The 18851-nt window shown below is 35.4% G+C and overlaps 2 protein-coding genes across 4 annotated transcripts in view; both read left to right on the top strand.

Moving 5' to 3' along the window:
- Nucleotides 1-8083, top strand: LOC109048090 (cyclin-G1-like). Of its 2 annotated transcripts, none has more exons than XM_042738672.1 (6): nucleotides 1-174; nucleotides 1183-1434; nucleotides 2875-3128; nucleotides 5470-5548; nucleotides 5627-5716; nucleotides 7204-8083. In XM_042738672.1, the coding sequence occupies exons 2-6, from the start codon at nucleotides 1183-1185 to the stop codon at nucleotides 7393-7395; spliced, it is 867 nt and encodes a 288-aa protein (XP_042594606.1). In that variant the 5' UTR covers nucleotides 1-174; the 3' UTR covers nucleotides 7396-8083. The 2 variants fall into 2 exon arrangements, with proteins under 2 accessions (XP_042594606.1, XP_042594607.1); XM_042738673.1 differs by lacking the exon at nucleotides 1-174 and adding an exon at nucleotides 2529-2571 and having other exon boundaries at nucleotides 1322-1434.
- A 1604-nt stretch (nucleotides 8084-9687) lies between these two features.
- Nucleotides 9688-18851, top strand: part of LOC109073778 (gamma-aminobutyric acid receptor subunit alpha-4-like) — a 10111-nt gene continuing 947 nt past the window's right edge. The window contains exons 1-9 of one of the 2 annotated variants that reach the window (XM_042738669.1): nucleotides 9691-9987; nucleotides 10079-10178; nucleotides 10786-10853; nucleotides 11095-11318; nucleotides 11449-11531; nucleotides 11610-11753; nucleotides 12989-13141; nucleotides 14564-14811; nucleotides 17587-18018. In XM_042738669.1, coding sequence (XP_042594603.1) covers nucleotides 9976-9987; nucleotides 10079-10178; nucleotides 10786-10853; nucleotides 11095-11318; nucleotides 11449-11531; nucleotides 11610-11753; nucleotides 12989-13141; nucleotides 14564-14811; nucleotides 17587-17835 — 1281 coding nt within the window. In that variant the 5' untranslated portion in view covers nucleotides 9691-9975 and the 3' untranslated portion in view covers nucleotides 17836-18018. Of the gene's footprint in view, nucleotides 9988-10078; nucleotides 10179-10785; nucleotides 10854-11094; nucleotides 11319-11448; nucleotides 11754-12988; nucleotides 13142-14563; nucleotides 14812-17586; nucleotides 18019-18851 lie in introns of those variants that run through there. The other variant, XM_042738667.1, reaches the window with a different exon arrangement.

The following is an 18851-nucleotide window of genomic DNA, read 5'->3' as shown; positions in this document are numbered from 1 at the left end:
GTCTTCGCCTGATGCCGAGGGTTGGGGGTGTGCAGGGCGCTGAAGAAGAAGATATAGTGCTTTAAACGTACATACTTGGAACTTTCTTTTTTTGTTTGTTTTTAATAACTTTATTTTGCGTTTTATTTCGTAAACACACTTTTTTTTTTATCTAGATCGTCAAAACTACGAAAGGTAAGCAGTTTATTCAATTATTACCGATATTTCCGATTTTACACGTATACGTGTTATTTACTTATTACGCTGCGGTGTGGTTTGTCAGATTCTAGTGGTTTCTTTTGAGCTCAGATGTTCTCCACCGCCGTAAAACAACACCAGACTCTCACGTTCGTACGCTAAACCTAAAATAAATGGCGTGGGAATTGATTATAAGGCGTAAATGTGTAGATATGTGGATTTTAATGTTATTTAGAGACGACTGACACAAAACCAACTGGTTTATGGCTTTAACTGAGGTAAAATATAGCTAGCGCACTAGTTAGTGGACATGCCCCTACATGACCAGCGTCTCGCGCACGCGCACGCACGCCTGCTGTCTCGCGCTGTACGCGACCGCGTTACGTAGAAATAACTAGAAAAGTGTAAACACGAGTCGTTTTGTTTGGAGTAACCCAATTATGTGCAAATGTTTAAGTGAGTAAACCGATAACGTCCCGGTTTCGGAAGCCTGGACATGTTGTAAGATGGACACTTGTTTTAATGTCCCTTACGCGGTTAACGTGATTTAATAATTTGTCTGAGAGAAAATAAACCCTTTACGAGCTTTTATTTTAAAGTACGAAATCAGATATTCTTTTGGGATGCTTAAAGGATTAGTTCATTTGTTCATGTCTGTCTTTCTTCAGTCGAAAAAAAAAATGTAAATTATATATTATTAAATATATAATTATAAAAAAATTATATATATTTTATTTCTAAAGAAAAAATGTCCCTTTTAGACTTGCACTTCATTTACTGATTGTTTTCTTTAAAAATTTTTTTTTTTTTTTTTTAAAATGAAAAAAAGCTTGTTAGCGCAGAGGTCAAATGTTCAGTTTGTTTGCATTTCATGTTCTGTTGAGTCTATATGTGAAACTCATAATAAAGGCTTTCAGCAGCACATGGCAGAGATACTGATCACAGAGCGTCTGTCTCTGATGCTGCTTCAGCTTCATCTAAATGCTGCTGCTGTTATTGTTTTAGATGATCGATCAGGTGACCGGAGCGGGGACCGTCCAGCTCAAAGCTCTTCTGGAGCTAGAAGCCAGGTTCCAGCCCAAGCTCTGTGGCCTGCGGGTCATGGAGTGCGCTCAGGACAACGGTCTGAGGATGACGGTCAAGCTGAGAGACTTCCAAGTGCGAGACCTTCTCTCCCTGACGCAGTTCTTCGGCTTCGGCTCGGAGACCTTCTCCCTCGCTGTGAATCTTCTCGATCGGTTCCTGGCTGTGATGAAGGTGCGGTATTGACAAAAAAGAACATCTTGTTGTTTTCTGGGATTTTTTTTTTTTTTTTTAATAATTAGACTATATTTTGCAGAGTATGTTATTTGTTGTTTTGTGTTGTTTAAAAAGATGATTTTTTTTTTTTTTTTTTTTTTTTTTTAATAAAGCCATTTTTTTTTCCAAAAGTGTGCATCTTTTAAGTGAAATTCTTGCATTTAATCAGTCAATTAGAATAAAGTCATTCGGGCTGTTACCAAACAAATGATATCAGTTTCATCAATTCATCTTTGCATCGCAGAGGAAACACAGAAGCTGTGTCTGGAGTGACATTTAGATGCATTTACACACCGTTTAATGCAGAACACGAGTGCATTTAGCCTGCAGTTACACATGCATATAATATTATTTAAATCATAAAAAGGTGTTTTAAATGTCAAACTAAACCCGCCAGCAGGTGGCAGCGAGTCACTGTTAATAAGTGAGTCATTGCGATCGAACCGAATCTTTTAAACCGTTGATTCATTCAGGAACGAAACTCCGTAGCTCAGTGCTGTGGCTGTGTTTAGAATTATTTCTAAACACAAAAAGAACTAAGTGTCTTAATTAACTTATTGATTTATTCACATTTTTAATCATGGTCATTTTTGAAAGGAAAAAAAAATACCACTTTGTGAAATGAGTTTTTTTTTTTTATTTTTTTTTTTTTTTTTGCCCTCATATTTCATTAAAGTGCTTTAGTGTAAAAATACTCCACTATTAAATGTGTATTTTTTTTTTTTTTTTTTAATTTTTTTTCTAATGAGTGTTTCTTTTTTTTTTTTTTTTTAATTTATTTTATTTTATTTTTTTTAATAATTGAAGTAAACAAACTATGGTTATTTGTTGAATATTTCGAACAGTTGAAATCAAAACTTGCTATAAATGAAGACATAATTTTTTTTTTTTTTTTAAGAAAATAACGTGTTTTTTTTGCCAACAAAATAAGTTAAAATTGCCATGTTGGAAGAATAAAATACCCAGCATCTCTTGCAAACAAAATCCATTTTAAATATTGTCATGCGAAAAGTAGGAAATAACTTGTTTCTCTTCTAAATTTAATAATTTAGAGATTGCCATGAAGTAGCCTTGATGCTGGCATGACGTCAAAAAGTGAGTGAATAAACTTGTAAATTAATAATTTAAATAATGCAATGTGAAAAGCAGAAAAAGTGACTTGCATCTGTGTAAACATGTTTTGAATGAATATAAATCACACGTCCAACACGGCGTTATGTTTTTAAGGCGAGAGTGTTATTAGGATTAAAAAAAAAAAAACAGATGACAGACATGAAGGAAATGATGTCTGTATGAGGTTCTGAATTTGTGTTTTGATTGATCGTCCAGCTGTTCTTCTCAGAATGCATCGCAGGTGTTTTCTGTCGCTTCCTGTGTAACGTCTTCTCTTGGTGTCAGGTTCAGCCCAAGCATCTGGCCTGCGTGGGTCTCTGCTGCTTCTACATCGCTGTGAAGACGTCCGAAGACCAGAAGAGCGTCCCCTTGGCCAGTGACCTCATCAGGATCAGCCAGAACCGCTTCACGGTCCACGACATGATGAGGATGGAGAAGATCATTCTGGAGAAGCTCCACTGGAAGGTCAAGGCTCCAACCACCCTCCACTTCCTCCGATTCTTTCACTCTCGCATCCAAGAGCAGCTGGACACAGAGAGGTGAGCCGCTGGACTGTGTTTGTGTGTAAAAGATTTTAATGTCTCTACTGCTCGCAAAGGCTGCATTTATTTGATCAAAAACAGTATATACTAGTAATACAAATTAGAGCTGAAACAACTAATCGATTTAATCGATTAAAATCGATTATTAAAATAGTTGTCAACTAATTTAGTAATCGATTCGTTGCTAAATAATTTTTTATTTTGCCGTAAGCGGCTCATTTCGTGCATATTTTAAATCTGCGGTGACCAAAGTGTGGCAGTAATGAGCCACCAGAGGTTTTACGTAAGCGAGTACAGCAGGAGAAGTATGCGAATAGCCAATAGCTTGGCCTCGTTTTTTATGTCACGTGCTTCGTCTCTCTGCAGCATTCAGCGTGATGGGTGAGGCAGGCAGCAGTGGAGTAAGCTCGAGAAAGAAAACGAAAAAGCGGAAGATAAAACTAATCGTGGAACGAAGTCTCCAAAGTGTGGGAGCAAAAAGAGGCTTGCCTAATTGCCCTGAACATTTTGGACATGTTGACCTTTTTGCACTGCAATGCCAAGTTTTTCTTAAATAATGAGTGAATACTGTTCTGCCTCATTTCCCACAGGTAGTCGAATTCCTGTCAGTTCAGGCATAAGCTGTTTTGTTAACATTTTATCGCTTTATTACATTTTAGAATTTTGCTGCACTGTTAAAAAGGACCACTACATATTTAAATCCGATGAAAATCACAGTGTGCAAAAAGACTTTTTATTTGTGTAGATTCTGCAGTACAATGTTGTTTGCTGTCGTAAAAGCTGATAACATTTGCTTTTTAACAATTAACATTTTAAAGCTTTGTCGTTTACCAGTTCATAATTCAGTCTTGACGCAGCTAATTATGACTGAATAGGAGAGAGGTTAGTGTTTAAATGTATTTGAAATGCTTTTTTCTAGCATTCACTGCTCTTTTTCACACAGCTGATTTTTTTTTGTGTGTGTCCAATTTTTTTTTCTGGACAACCTTCTGATTGATTTCTGATGGATTTTACTTTAAAATTTTACTTTAAAATGTGAGTTCCATTCAGGGTTTCATGCCATTGGCACTTTATTGGAAGGATTGTTTACAATTTCACTTAAGCTATAAAGCTGTTTCCCAGGTATAAGCTGTGTGTTTACAGGAAAAAAAATAATAAAATGCAATTTACTGCAATTTTTAATTCTGTTTTTTATTCTTATTCTTCATGATATGTTCTGAAAGATTCCTTAAAAGCTCTTATAAGCTTTGTTCGGGATGTTAAACTACTTTAGGAGCCCTAAGGACTGCCATGGTGAAAACATTATTTGAAATCTCCTTGTGAAATTTGCTAGAGTATGTATGGGTCGTATGTTTTGATTGCAGAAGAGTTCGGGATAACTAACACATAATAAAAACACAACTCAGGTATGGTTTTTGATGAGGATATGACAATGCAAAAATGGTTAAAATCTCTAAAAAGTCTATGTTGAATGATAAAGACCCTTTGTTTTAATAATTTACTTGGGGAAAAAATGGGCAAAACTAAAATATAATTACACAAAAACCGATTCATCGATTAATCGTAAAAATAATCGACCGATTAATCGATTATCAAAATAATCGTTAGTTGCAGCCCTAATACAAATAAATGAACTGAACTATGGGGTTTGGAAAAGTATGGAAAAAAAAAAAAAAAGCAGAGTATGGCCTAATACAAATAAATGAAGAGTTTAATGAAATATATTGTACATGAAGTGAGATTCTTTAGTGATTGTCAAATATGCACGTCTTCATTATGCAAAATGTGTTTTTCACTTCGAAAATCAATGGAAAAAAAAAAAACCCAGAGAAAAAAAATAAATCAGATGTCTGAGCTGTATACCAAATATAAAGCTGAAAATAATGCTCTATGGACCATTTGTTAAATATCGTATGAAAATCGACTGAGGGGTTTGGAAATTTGAGTCTGGGGAAAGATCTCAGTGTTAAACTGTTGAGCTGCTCAATATTTTGCAGAAACCGTGATGCATTTTTATTCATTTTTCACTTTAGAAATTTTAGTGCTTCATCTGCAACTTGCTTTATTTCAGTTAAAGCAGCATTTCTAATTTATTATAATAAACTATCAATGTTGAAAACCGTTGTGCTGCCAAATATTTTTGTGGAAATTGATGCTTTTTATTTTTCGGGATTCACAGAAAAGAACGGCATTTATTTCAAAAGGTTTCCATTACAAACATGAATGTATTTACTATCATTTTTTTTGATCTATGCAATGCATCCTTGTTGTAAAAACAGCAACATTTCTTGAAAGTGAGCATATATCTGGTTTAATAAGTGGCTATGTTTCTCTTCAGTAGGCGGATTCTGAACCTCGAGAGGCTGGAGGCTCAGTTGAAGGCTTGCCATTGCTCCTTCACTTTCACTAAAGTCAAGGTAAGCTCAGGTCAGTCTGCAGCTTTGTTTCGCCGCGGTCCGAGTGTGTTTGGAGCTTGACTAGTTCTGTCTCGACAGCCGTCGCTGCTGGCTTTGGCTCTTCTGTCTCTGGAGATGGAGGATCAACACGAGTGTGAGGCTCTGGATGATCTTCAGGAGAGCTTGACTGTAAGTTTCCTGAAAGATTTCTACACACAGCTGGTGCTAAAGAGACTTACTAGTTTGTGACGTAGAGCGGAGGGAACTAGTCACTCAGTGAAGGTGCAGAACTGTGCATCAAATAAGATGCAAGTGATAAAGTTGCATTGAGCTGAAGTAAAGTTAGGGGACTAAATGATTAGAGAAGTACTACATAAATTAATGCTGATTTGTGTAACACAATAAATGCAGATGAATCACTGAATCCAGGCATAAAAATGGAATTAACTGTATAGCGTGATGTGATGTGTGGATGTTGTAATTTTTTGAGAATTAATCAAAAGTAGGTCTGTACACTTAAATCAGATTGCGATATGGACTATACTAAAACATTATTTTTATGTATTTTTACATTGTATGTATGGATATATGGATATATATGTATATGTGTGTTTAAGAATGTTTTTATTGTATATTAAATATTTATACATAAAATACATGTAAATTTTCAAAACGTACTTTATATTTTTATGTTTATGTATATATACATATTAAATGTACACATACATATATTATGTAAGCAAACTTTTATTTTGGATGAGATTAATTGTTTGGCAGCACTAATTTTAACCATAAACCTCTGTTGCACAGCACTTTTTTTTTTTTTTTTTTTTTTTTTTTTTTTTGCCAAAATAAGTTGAGTTTCATTTGATTATAAATTAAATTGTCTTCTCTTGATTACCGGAAAAAAAATTCACAATCCTAAAAATGTTTTGTGGGCAATGTAACGTGTCCTGATTTTTAAATTGTTTTTTTATTTTTTTTTATTAATTAGAATGGAGTAAAGTAAAACTGAAATGGAAGGGAAAAACAAAAGGAATCTTCAAATTAAAAAGGATTGAAATGAAACAATACGGAATCTTCAAATTAAAACAGGAAAAAAACAAAAGAGGAATTTGTGGAAAAATAAATAAACTGATTTCATAGGGTCCTGATAAATCCGAAGTTTGCAATATTTTATTATTTTTAAAATTTTACAATTAACCATCGAGTAAGATCAATAACATGCATTAACAAAATATTAACATTTTCATTTAATGCTGACATTAAAACTACTTTAGCGATGCAAAAAAAAAAAGATTTTCTTTGGTTTTTTTTTTTTGTTTGTGTTCTAGTATAACAAATTATTGAATCAGGATGCGTTTACTTGACAAGTAAAATGACTTAAAATATTAAGTCTTATGTTCTGAAAATATTATCCAAATTTTGTTAGTTTTTGCTTAATACAAGCAAAAATATCTGCCAATGGGGGGAAAAAAAGTTTAGCGTTTGAATTAAGTTTATTTTTCTTGCATTAAGCAAAAACTAACAAAATTTGGATAATATATTCAGAAAACAAGACATAATCTTAAATAACTTGTCAAGTAAACTCATCCTGGCTCAAGAATGTGTAGATATTTATACTAGAAAACAAGATGCGTTAAGAACACTGTGTCAGTGTTGATTGTGTGTTTCAGGTTAAAGCTGGGGAGCTGGTTTGCGTGCGGGAGCTTGTGGCTAAGTGCCTGGCTGAATACGCCTCCACCAAGTGCCTGAAGCCAAGCGGCCAGAGACTGCGCTGGATGATCTCGGGCCGAACCGCCAGACAGCTGAAGCACAGCTACTACAAGATCACCCATCTCCCCACCATTCCCGAATACGCTTGTTAACAGCGTTAGTGTCGAGCGCCCGTGACAAACCCTGCTCCGTTGAGTCGTGTGAATGCTTTAGTCCTAATCTGTGTTCTGGGCACTTTTCCTTTCCTGACTCCTGCCGTGATTGTATTTATTTCACATCTTGATTGCGAGTCAAGGGTGAGTGTGAGCGCGTAAGGCTTGCACGTGTACAGTATGTTCCTCTGAATCGGCGCGAGAGGCGCTGGTTGTTTGAAGCAGTGAAGTATAGAGCCGCCTAGGTCCTCAGTCCACCGTGTGGAAGAGGAGGGAGAAGGGTTTTGAGATTCAACACAACAACAGAACCAAGAGATCAGGCCCAAAGCCCTTCACTCCCACCCTAGGCTGTCAGCTGTCGTAATGCACACTCCTACCCAAGGTGACGAAACGAGATTATTTTTTATTTTGGTTTTCTTTTCTTTGATGGCTATGGAAAAGCAGGTTTTAAATATGCCTCTAATAGGAAGAAGAGTCAGTAAGTACTCGCTGCCTGACCTGGCTGAAGCTCATTTTACATTTGGTTGCTACTACGGTCTAACGAGACCGTGATCGTTTGTTTTATACCGAAGACATGAGTGCTACAAATAAAGCGGATTGAATTTAAGTTTGAGACTTGGTTTTGGTTGTAATCTGGAAGTTGAGAGCAGCGTTGAACCTTTCAATAAAACCTTATTGGAACGTAAAACACTTGTGTTCGTTTGTACTGTTTGAGGTTTTTTAATAAGTGCTTGAGATATTGGAATTCAAATGATAAGCTGAGCAAGCAGTCCTCTGGTGATTACCACAAAAAAAACAAAAAAACTTGGCATTTGTAAATTAAACCCATTGTGAAGACTCTACTTAAAGGCTGCTTGTGATGCACTTCCTGTGTCTGAAACTCAGACTCCGGAAGAAACACTGGTGCAGTTTAGTAAGACCACAGAGTACAAGAATGAAAGTAGTCCTCTTGGAGAAATCTGGTCCTCCGCTGAGAAAGTTCCCAGAGATCTCTGCTCTGATCAAGTCAAATACAGGCTTCTGATGGAGACGGAGAACATTTAAAAAAAAAAAAAAAAAAAAAAAACCCAAAAAAATACAGTAACGGAATTAAAAAAAAAAAAAAATCTATTACACACAAAATGCATATCACCAATTGTTTTGGCCAGGATTAAATTGTTAAAAGGTTTGGGCTCAGTAAGATATAACTATTGTTTACTATTTTATTACAGTATATTTTAATTTTTTTAATCTACTTTTGATGAATTTAATTTCAAAAGAACAGCATTTAAAATGGCAATCTATTGTAACATTAAGTTCTTTACTGTCACTTTTATGATTTGATACAAAAGATTTATATTTCAAATATAAACGCTATTCCTTTGATCTTTATGCTCCTAAAGAATCCTGAAAAATGTATCACAGTTTCCACAAAAATATTGTGCAGCACAACTGTGTTCAACATTGATAATCAGAAATGTTTCTTGAGCAGTAAATCATCATATTAGAATGATTTCTGAAGATCATGTGACACTGAAGATTGAAGTAATGATGCTGAAAATACAGCTGCACATCACAGAAATACATTACACTTTAACAGATAAAGAGTTTATTTGGAAAACCAGACAACTCCGTTTTTTAATTTTCGTAAATCATTGTGTGGTCAGCCCCACACTGTTTTACACAGATTCACTCATTACAGAAATCCTTCATACATTCTGGTAATATCATAGACCGCCGTCTAACTTCTAAGAGAAATAATCGGTTACTTGCATCATAAACAAACAGGCTAGCAACAAGTCTAATGCTGCAAAATATTACATTTACATTTCAGTCATTTAGCAGATGCTTTTATCCAAAGCGACTTATGGAAGCAATCAAAAGAAATAAATGAGCAATGATATTTGTGCTATAACAAGTCTCAGTTAGCCTAACGCAGTACACGTATAATGGTTTTATTATTATTATTATTATATAATAATAATAAAACATATAGAATAGAGAAAGCTAGTGTCAGAGGCCTTTTTTTGTTAATAGTATAATAAATAAAAAGAAAACAGACAGAATACAAAAAGATCGGAGAAGCTAGTGTTAGTTTTTTATTTACATTTTAATCCAATTTTAACATTTAATGTAAAAGTCTGTGAAAGTGATTCTGTGTTTCTTTGGGATGAACAATAATGCACCGTTCACTAGCTTCTAGATTTAAATAACATATATTTATGAATACAACAACATTTATGTATTTATCAGTGTAATGCAATACTTCACCAACAACTTAACTCCATATTTATGTTATGATAGTCAGACAAGAGGCAATGCTTATTAAAGCTGAAAAACTTTTGCAAGAAAGACTAGTTTGCTAGTTGATGTCTAGTTTGCTTGATGATACTCTTTAACCTGTTGCTAAAAAAGCAAGCGGATTTAACTAAGCTCTTAATTAGATTATCCTGAAAGCATTTCACATTCAGCTCTTCATAAGACTTCATTCTCACATCTAGAGCACATTATACATCACATTATGAGCTCTAACCACTGACGGCTTTACTTTACATTCATTTACCTTTTTGTCACAGAAATGGCTCTTCTTTTGGCCTTGTTATGTCTCACAAGGTGAGTTAATGGACTTTAAATGAGTTAACTTTAATGCCTAATTTAACCTGACTGAAAGAACTAATCAAGGTGGGCATTTCTCTCCGTGAAGGTCGTATTAGGAAAGCAAAAGATAAATTCAGAAAATATAACACGGATTCTAGACGGACTTCTTGAGGGTTATGACAATCGACTACGCCCGGGATCTGGAGGTAAGCACGAAAGTGATTCTATTATAAATGGAAAGCATATTAAATGCTAGAAAAGTGTCTGCTTTAATGTTTCTAATAACGTTTTTCAGAAACTAAAATGTCAAAATATGTGTGAAACACTGTTCCATTGTTATTAAGCGTAACATATATTTATGTAAGAAACTTATTCTGACCTAAGATATATAAAAGAATAAGTAGCCATACTAAATTTTATTTATATTTTAAATATGCATTAATGACAAATAGTGGTTTGAAGGATAGTGGCAAAGATTGGTTAAGATTTAAAATGACAGTTAATTAGTATTTTAGGGCTGAACTGTGATCTTTAAATAGCTTTGTAATGTAATCTAATGATTCTAGTTGTAAATAGATGTCAAGATTTTTGTTATATGAACTATTGTTACACTAAATTACATTTTCTGTAAGTCGTGGTAAAAATGCATGATTTATTTGCTTAGAAAAAAATGCAGTGTAATGCATGAAACGATTTTTAATGCTGTATTAAACTGTATTGTTTTGACACATGTATTTCACCTTTACTTTTACTGTAACAATATAACAGACTGGCATTTCTGCATGCATATGTAATCTGTAATTAACTTTGCAGTCTCTGTAACTGAGGTCAAAACAGACATATTTGTTACAAGTTTTGGACCAGTATCTGATGTTAAGATGGTAAGAAAATACAGCACCCAAATTTTACATCTTTATTTTTGTGTTTTATTGTTGTACATATTAGAAGGTTAAGACTTAGAAAGCTAAATCGAATAAGTCGATGTTTTATTTCACATCTGTTCAAACTAATATGAGTATGTCAAGCCTCACCCACACTATGCTTAAAAAATAACTCAAATGATGAATTCATAGGCATAAAAAAAGCACACGATTCACAGAAAGAAATTGTTCTGTCTCTCAGGAGTTCACTATGGATATGTTTTTCCGCCAAATGTGGGTTGACGAGAGGTTAGCCTTTCAGGGGCCCGTCGAAATCTTGCCTTTGAACAACCGCATGGTGGACAAGATCTGGACGCCCGACACGTTTTTTTTTCGCAACGCGAGGAAGTCCCTCGCACACAACATGACGTCTCCTAACAAGCTGTTTCGGATCATGCAAAACGGAACGGTCTTTTACACCATGAGGTAAAACTATCAGATGAGGGGGAAACCCTTCTCTTCAGGAATCTGTATAAATGTGAATGTTTTTAATAAGATATTAAAATAGCTAATAATTTGGGTCATGGAATAAGTGCACGTTTTCTCTATATTTCAGGTTGACTGTAAGTGCAGTGTGTCCAATGGTGATGATGGACTTTCCTATGGATGGACACACATGTCCTCTCCTGTTTGGAAGCTGTAAGATCCGTCTTTCAGTCTGTTTTCCATCCATCCTTCCATCCACCATTCTTCACCTGCTTTCTCTTACACCTTCAGATGCGTACACTAATCGTGAAATCGTCTACACGTGGAGGAAGGGTCTTCAAGCATCTGTAGATTTCCCTCCAGAGTCATCCAGCTTACTTCAGTATGATCTTGTGGGCCAGACCTTGTTCAGCGAGACATATAAATTCAGCACAGGTGTGTTTTCACTCATTCATTGCTCAGTTTTCACTAAATATTACAGATGTCTTGTACTATTACTGTGTGCGATGTGTATCGTCTGCGATAATATGGTAATTGTTGTGAGCTGATATTGTGGAGTCATTCACTTTGCAAAAAATAAAATACAGACACGTCTTGAGAGTCTGTGATGAAGCATATTAGAATGCAGTTACATTGACAAAAAATATGAAAGCAAAAAATAGCCTTAAATGGACTAACACTGAAATTAGTGTATATTACAAACAAGAGTGCGTTTTCCTGAATATCAGCACGTGGATGTGATATGAGTGAGACTTTTTCTTTTTTAGACACAATATTGTCTTCTTTTCTGTTTTGATAACGGAAATAGTTTGCAACGAAGCCGGTGCAAAACATTGGTGCATCTCAGAGCAACACTGCAGTGTTTAGTTTTTGAACGAATCTGTTTTTGAACGAATCATTTGAGTCAATGACTCAATGATTCACTTATAAAGACAGTCACTTGCTTCGTTTCTAAATGAACCGTCCACTTTGAATGAGTCATTTGAGTGAATGATTCAATGAATCACTAATTAAGACAGGGACTTGCCGCCACCTACTGGTGGTTTAAATATCATATCTAGTTTTCCATGACAGGCCTAAACGAGTCAAGTTACCAGAATAAAAACACACCAAGCAAAAAAACCACAAAAACAATATCACACGTCTATATTACTACGGTAATGAATTGTGTGTGTGTGTGTGTGTGTGTGTGTGTGTGTGTGTGTGTGTGTGTGTGTGTGTGTGTGTGTGTGTGTGTGTTAAAAGCTACAATTCCCAGCCAGCTTTCCATCTGAGAGGCAATCTAAGATGCTTAACTGATCAAGCCTAATTCATGAGGTCTGTCTTTAAAAATAGCTGCATTACAATAAGCCCGTTTCAGCCTCTGATTGTGTCCCGAGGATGACCGGGGGCTCAGTAATGAGGGATTTATATGCAGGCAAAAATCAGGGACCACTTGCTGGGTGCTCAATGAGATCTGTGGGAAATGGATCAGGCTCAAACCCAAAAGAAAGATCTGTGCTTGCTTACCTTTTCTTGTAATTAAGGACAGAAATAAAGCCAAAATTCCCTCTAAATGTTTCGGAGTCGTGCTTGGCCAGATGGGCTTGATCAGAGCATCATATGGATGTACTGAATTTGCACGATTTGTCTTCATCAGTGTCCTCCTCTAATGTCTTGGCACCGTCTAGGTCTGTATTCTGTCCAGGTTGTCCATTTCTATCTTCAGAGGAAGCTCGGCTACCATCTCATCCAAACGTACATCCCGTTGATTATGGTGGTTGTGCTGTCACAAGTGGCATTCTGGATCAACAAGGAGTCTGTCCCGGCTCGAACAGTGGCTGGTATGAGTGCGTCTCTTAGATGGTCATATCAAATTAAACATCTACACTATCCTTCGATTTGGATTTCTGAAGGAGGTTGATCAATATGTTGATCAAGGCTGTGTTCATTTGACCTAAAATACAGTAAAAATAGTAAAATAGTGACATATTATTACAAAAACTGTGAATATATATTAACATTATTTAATTGTACGAAGAGGATATTTTTCAATAGCTGCTTACCTGCATCTCAGTAAAGTGCACGCTCATCACTCGTGGCATGCTATGGTCCGTATTTATTCTGTGGAATAGCACACCACTCTTACTCTTGCTGTTGCATTATATAGTGCACTTTGCACAGTATGCAGTTTTTCTGTATGTATAAAATAACTGGAGGACACGCCACAAAATGCATTGTATACAACAGAGTAGATTGTGTAGAATACTGCATCCCATAATGCAATGCATTTGTTTTGACCTTCCATTTCCAGTAAGACAAATTAACTGAAAGTAATATCAGCTTCAATTATTAATCTTTCTTGAATTTTTATTTGATCATATGTTGCTTTTTTCTTTTTTACAAAAAATGTACAAATAACAGTTTTAAGATTTTTTATTATTCTTTAATATATATATATTAATATATATATATATATATATATATATATATATATGTGTGTGTGTGTGTGTGTGTGATTGTGGGTGTGTGTGTGTACTTAGCTTATATATATTAATATTTTTAAATAAAATTAATTCTTTCATCCATTCATCTACAACTTATTTTCAGATAAAACAGTCATCTAAAGTTTTTCAATTATATATATACTGTATATTTTATTTCAGTTTTGTTTCAATGAATGAAAATAATTTTTTAATATTTTTGCATTTTAGTTTTACTTAAAAATAATCACACTGAAACTGTACAGACACAATTTTTTCTGTACACAAAGAACATGCAACACATTTGCAGTATTTAGAGTATGGTGTGATTTACAAACAAAAGTACAGTTTTTAATGTTGTCCTTGATGATTAGTTCATGTAACCACAATGTAGCTAACAACATAATTCATAGTTTGACACACTATTTAAAAATACTGTATATTAGTGGTCTTAAAGGGATAGTTCACCCAAAATAAAAATAAAAATTGAAAATTGAAAATCCATCATCATTTACTCACCCTCATGTTTTTCCAGACCTGAATGAGTTTCTTTCTGCTGTTGACCACAGAAGAGGATATTTTGAAGAATGTTGTAACTGGACAGTATAAAAAACAATGATGACCAGCAGCTGTTTGGTTCCCAACATTCATACAGATTTTTGGGTGAACTGTCCCTTTAAATATTCACTGTTTAAGGTTTTCTTTCATGTTCTCATTGTGTCTGGGATAATTTCTGATGTAAATCTGCACGTGCGTCTTCACATAGTCTCCTGTGACCCTCAGGAATCACCACTGTGCTCACCATGACCACTCTGAGCATCAGCGCCCGCTCCTCGCTGCCCAAAGTCTCCTACGCCACCGCCATGGACTGGTTCATCGCCGTCTGCTTTGCCTTCGTGGCCTCGGCCCTCGTGGAGTTCGCTGCGGTCAACTACTTTGCCACGCTCGAGGCCAACAGGGAAAACCGCCGGCTCTCCAGGGCCTCCGTTCTGGAGTCCATAGCCCAGGGCAGCGACGACGAGCCGGAGACGGTAACTTAGTTAACACCACACTCTGGTCAGAAGGCAGAGCTGATGGAGCTCCTGGTTATACGATATGCACATCACGAGCGAAGTGTGTCACAGTTATTGTCATGCTAAATGAGTGTCGCTGCATCTGCATATATTCACACCTCCCACAGGGACTGTTAAATACCTCTAAAGACACACAGAGGAGGCCAAAATGATTACAACACTAGTATTCTCAGCAGCTAAAAATGGTTTGAAGTCAGTTATTTCTATCTTCTGCTGTAGTGTGTCAGTAGGTGATATCAGTTTACATTTACAAGCATTCATTTAGCCATTAATTGTAGTAATGCAGTGAGATGTTTGTGCTGCACACAGAGATGTGATCTGATCATCATCAGTGTGTCTGGAGTCACATGAAGAAACAGAACAAACTGAGACTCAATCCAGAAGATCTGTGTCTCCGAGACGCTGCAAGAAACCTTCCTGCAAAGCTGTGCAAGTGCACCTAAAGCTGCTTTAAACACAAAGGGTGCTCACACCAAATGTGACCCTGGAGCACAAAACCAGTCTTAAATGTCAATTTTTTAAAATTGAAATGTATACATCATCTGAAAGCTGAATAAATAAGCTTTCCATTGATGTATGGATATGCATTGTTAGGATATGACAATATTTGGCCGAGATAATCTGGAATCTGAGGGTGCAAAAAAATCAAAATACTGAGAAAATCATCCTTAAAGTTGTCCAAATGAATTCTTAGCAATGCATATTACTAATTAAAAATTAAGTTTTGATATATTTACAGTAGGAAATTTACAAAATATCTTCATGGAACATGATCTTTACTTAATATCTTAATGATTTTTGGCATAAAAAAAATCGATAATATTGACCCATACAATGTTTTTTTTGGCTATTGCTACAAATATATATAGCACAAACATCTCACTGCATTATTACAATTAATGGCTAAATGAATGTTTGGAAATGTAAACTGATATCATCTACTGACACACTACAGCAGAAGATAGAAATAACTGACTTCAAACTATTTTTAGCTGCTGGAAATACTAGTGTTGTAATCATTTTGGCCAGCACTGTATTAAGCACACGTTACTGAATACATAACACATGGCTCAACCTTTAATGCACGTGATAAAAAGCCATTGTTCAGGTGTTCAGTGAGGAGTCATTCACCTGCTCTCTTGCAGCCACGTGTGAATTGTATTTCTAATCTGTTGTATTGAGTTGGATATGGTGATTCCACAGACGTGTGGAGTCTCCCGGGACGCTCTCACGCGGGGAGCTCATGACTGGTGTTTTAAAAATAGCCACCCGTATTAAATCTGCGGGGCATGACTCTTGTAATCTCTCACCTGTGCTGCGGATGCACTTGCTCCAGTTCTCTCCGGCTTAGAGACCGGATGGGAAGGACATATAAAACGACTGGTGTGTAGTTTAACCTCTTATTTTTATAAAGTGCAATACAATGTTTTAGAAATGGGGAGTCCAGTTCATCAATTGATATTTGGCTATTTTAAGATGACTTGGCGGATGTTTCATTTTAATAGAAATCCATTCAATCTTGAATTTGTTAGAGCCAAGGACTTCCACATGCAGAGTGCCATTCATTGTGCATTATGATGTGTAGAGATATATAAAGCACAGCTCACTCATAAATCAAACCACCCAGCTTTCTTTTGGTCAACATGGTGAATTTATGTGACAAACCCCTTGCGAATTGATTCTTTGTGGAAATCTTTCACTGTAACGAAAATCTCAATTGTGTGGATTTCTATTGAAATGTCTGGATTTAGTTGAACAATTAATTCACCGAACAATGGTTAATGTGGTCGCACCTTTAAGTCAGAGTAAATTTTGAATAATTATGATCTTAAATAACTGTCTGGTTCTTTTTATTTAAAGCTGATATGTGTTTTTTTCCTATCCACAAGTGTTGTGAAAAAGTATTTGCCCCCATCCCGATTTCTTCTGTTTTTGTGTATATCTCATACTTAAGTCTTACAGAAATGAAAACAAAATCTAAAATAAAACAAAGGCAACCTGAGTAAATACAAAATAGTTTTTAAATGATAGACAAGTTATCTAATCAGTTTCAAAGTGATGATAATTTTTTTTATTTTTTATTTTTTTTGCTTCAATAAAAATAAATAAATGCATAGAATTGTATGTGTTTATTATTTGGTATGAAACAAAAACAGAAGAAATCAGGATGGGGGTAAATACATTTTCACAGCACTGTACTGTACTTTAGGTAACTTCTCACACACTTTGTTAAGTACACTCAAATTAAATACCATTCCTGAGAAGTGTGCAGTTTAATTTTTGTCCTGGTGGATGATAAAGCCTGTGAAAAAAATCCCATAGACTTACATTAAAGGAAGGACCACAGCTTGTTGGTGGACTCTTATGTCACAATCAGCATCTTTAAATGGATAGTTCACTCAAAAATGAACAGCTGTTGAATACAAAAGATGATGTTTTGAAGAATATTAGTCACCAAACAGTTGACGGTAGCCATTCACTTCCACAGTATGGAAAAAATACTATGGCTATCATCAACTGATTGGTTGCCAACATTCTTCAAAATATCTTATTTTGTGTTCAGCAGCAGAAGAAAAGAACTCTTACAGGTTAAAAAATGACAGAATATTCCATTTCGGGTGAACTGTCCCTTTAAATTACTTTATATGAATACATACTCATTGTCTCCCTTTAAATTACTTTATATGAATACATACTCATTGTCAAGAGACTTTTATTTAAGGGATTTTTTAATCACAGTCTGAGACCAGTGGCTTTAGCCGCAGAAGACGGGCGAACTCTGTGTCCGAGGCTCCCGGGAATCGCTATCCCATCTTCCTTCAGGGCTCGGCCGTCCCACCCAACATGATGCTGGCAGGCACCAGTGCCATAGACAAATACTCCCGCGTCCTCTTCCCTCTGGCCTTCGGGATCTTCAACCTCATCTACTGGTTCATCTACCTCAGCAAGGACACCATGGAAAAGCCCAGGTCTGTGCTCTGAGAACAGAAAAAAACATCTACTTGGTTTTTTAAGCTGCTCTTGGTACATACATACATAGATATCTGACATGAGAACTGAAAACTGATTATAATAATGTGTATGAATCTGGAAGAGAAGATTTATGTACAGATTTGTGGATTGTTTATTTTATATACAGCTGTATAAAATAAAGAGGTATGCATATGTGTAGCTCCTGTGTTAGCTGTTTAAACTGGACATGAAAAAACAAACAAACAAAAAAAACATGTTTTTATGCCTAGATGTTCTAGTGCACAGAGATCTGTAACTAGTTATAAAGGGGGAAAAAATCACAGACAGCAGTGAGATTAAATCATGGTCACAATTATGCAATTCTGACTTTCATGTGTAGCTCAAATTAAAACTTCTAAACTGAATTTTCTGAAAGAATTTTCGACCTGATCACATGCGGAAATGGTTAAAATGGTGCTGATTCAGCAGTAAAATCTAATTAGGTAGCTAATTTCTGTTTAATTATTCATATAAATCAATATTTATTTATGTCTTAATGGAAGATTAATCTAAAAATACACAATACGCTTTCCATTGATGTATGGTTTGTCAGGAGAGGACAATATTTGGTTGAGATACAACTATCTGAAAATCTGGAATCTGAGGGTGCAAAAAAAAAAATTGAGAAAATCATCTTTAAAGTTGTCCAAATGAAGTTCTTAGCAATGCATATTACTAATCAAAAATTAGGTTTTGATATATTTACGATAGGAAGTTTACAAAATATCTTCATGGAACATGATCTTTACTTAATATCCTAATGATTTATACATTGACTCGTACAATGTATTGTTGTCTATTGCTACAAATATACCTGTGCTGCTTATAACTGCTTTTGTGCTGCAGGGACACATATATGCTTTATATAGTGATTTCTTTGCCATTCATTTTTCCTGAATTGGAAATGGTGTGGTTTTTCATATTTATTTCTGCTCTGTAGCTTATCTTCTCATCCCAGCTCCACAGAATGCCGTAGATGTATTTTT

Source organism: Cyprinus carpio, chromosome B14 (genome assembly GCF_018340385.1).
Source record: "Cyprinus carpio isolate SPL01 chromosome B14, ASM1834038v1, whole genome shotgun sequence".
Lineage (NCBI taxonomy): Eukaryota > Metazoa > Chordata > Actinopteri > Cypriniformes > Cyprinidae > Cyprinus > Cyprinus carpio.
Note: the sequence above shows the minus strand (reverse complement) of the source record. Positions and strands in the feature narration are given on the sequence as shown.

Bases quoted from the DNA above. Each gene is read 5' to 3' on its own strand.
- LOC109048090 (XM_042738672.1), top strand. From the start codon at position 1,183: ATGATCGATCAGGTGACCGGAGCGGGGACCGTCCAGCTCAAAGCTCTT. The intron at 1,435-2,874 runs GTGCGGTATTGA...TCTTGGTGTCAG, and splicing joins GGTTCCTGGCTGTGATGAAG to GTTCAGCCCAAGCATCTGGC. The intron at 5,717-7,203 runs GTAAGTTTCCTG...TGTGTGTTTCAG, and splicing joins ATCTTCAGGAGAGCTTGACT to GTTAAAGCTGGGGAGCTGGT.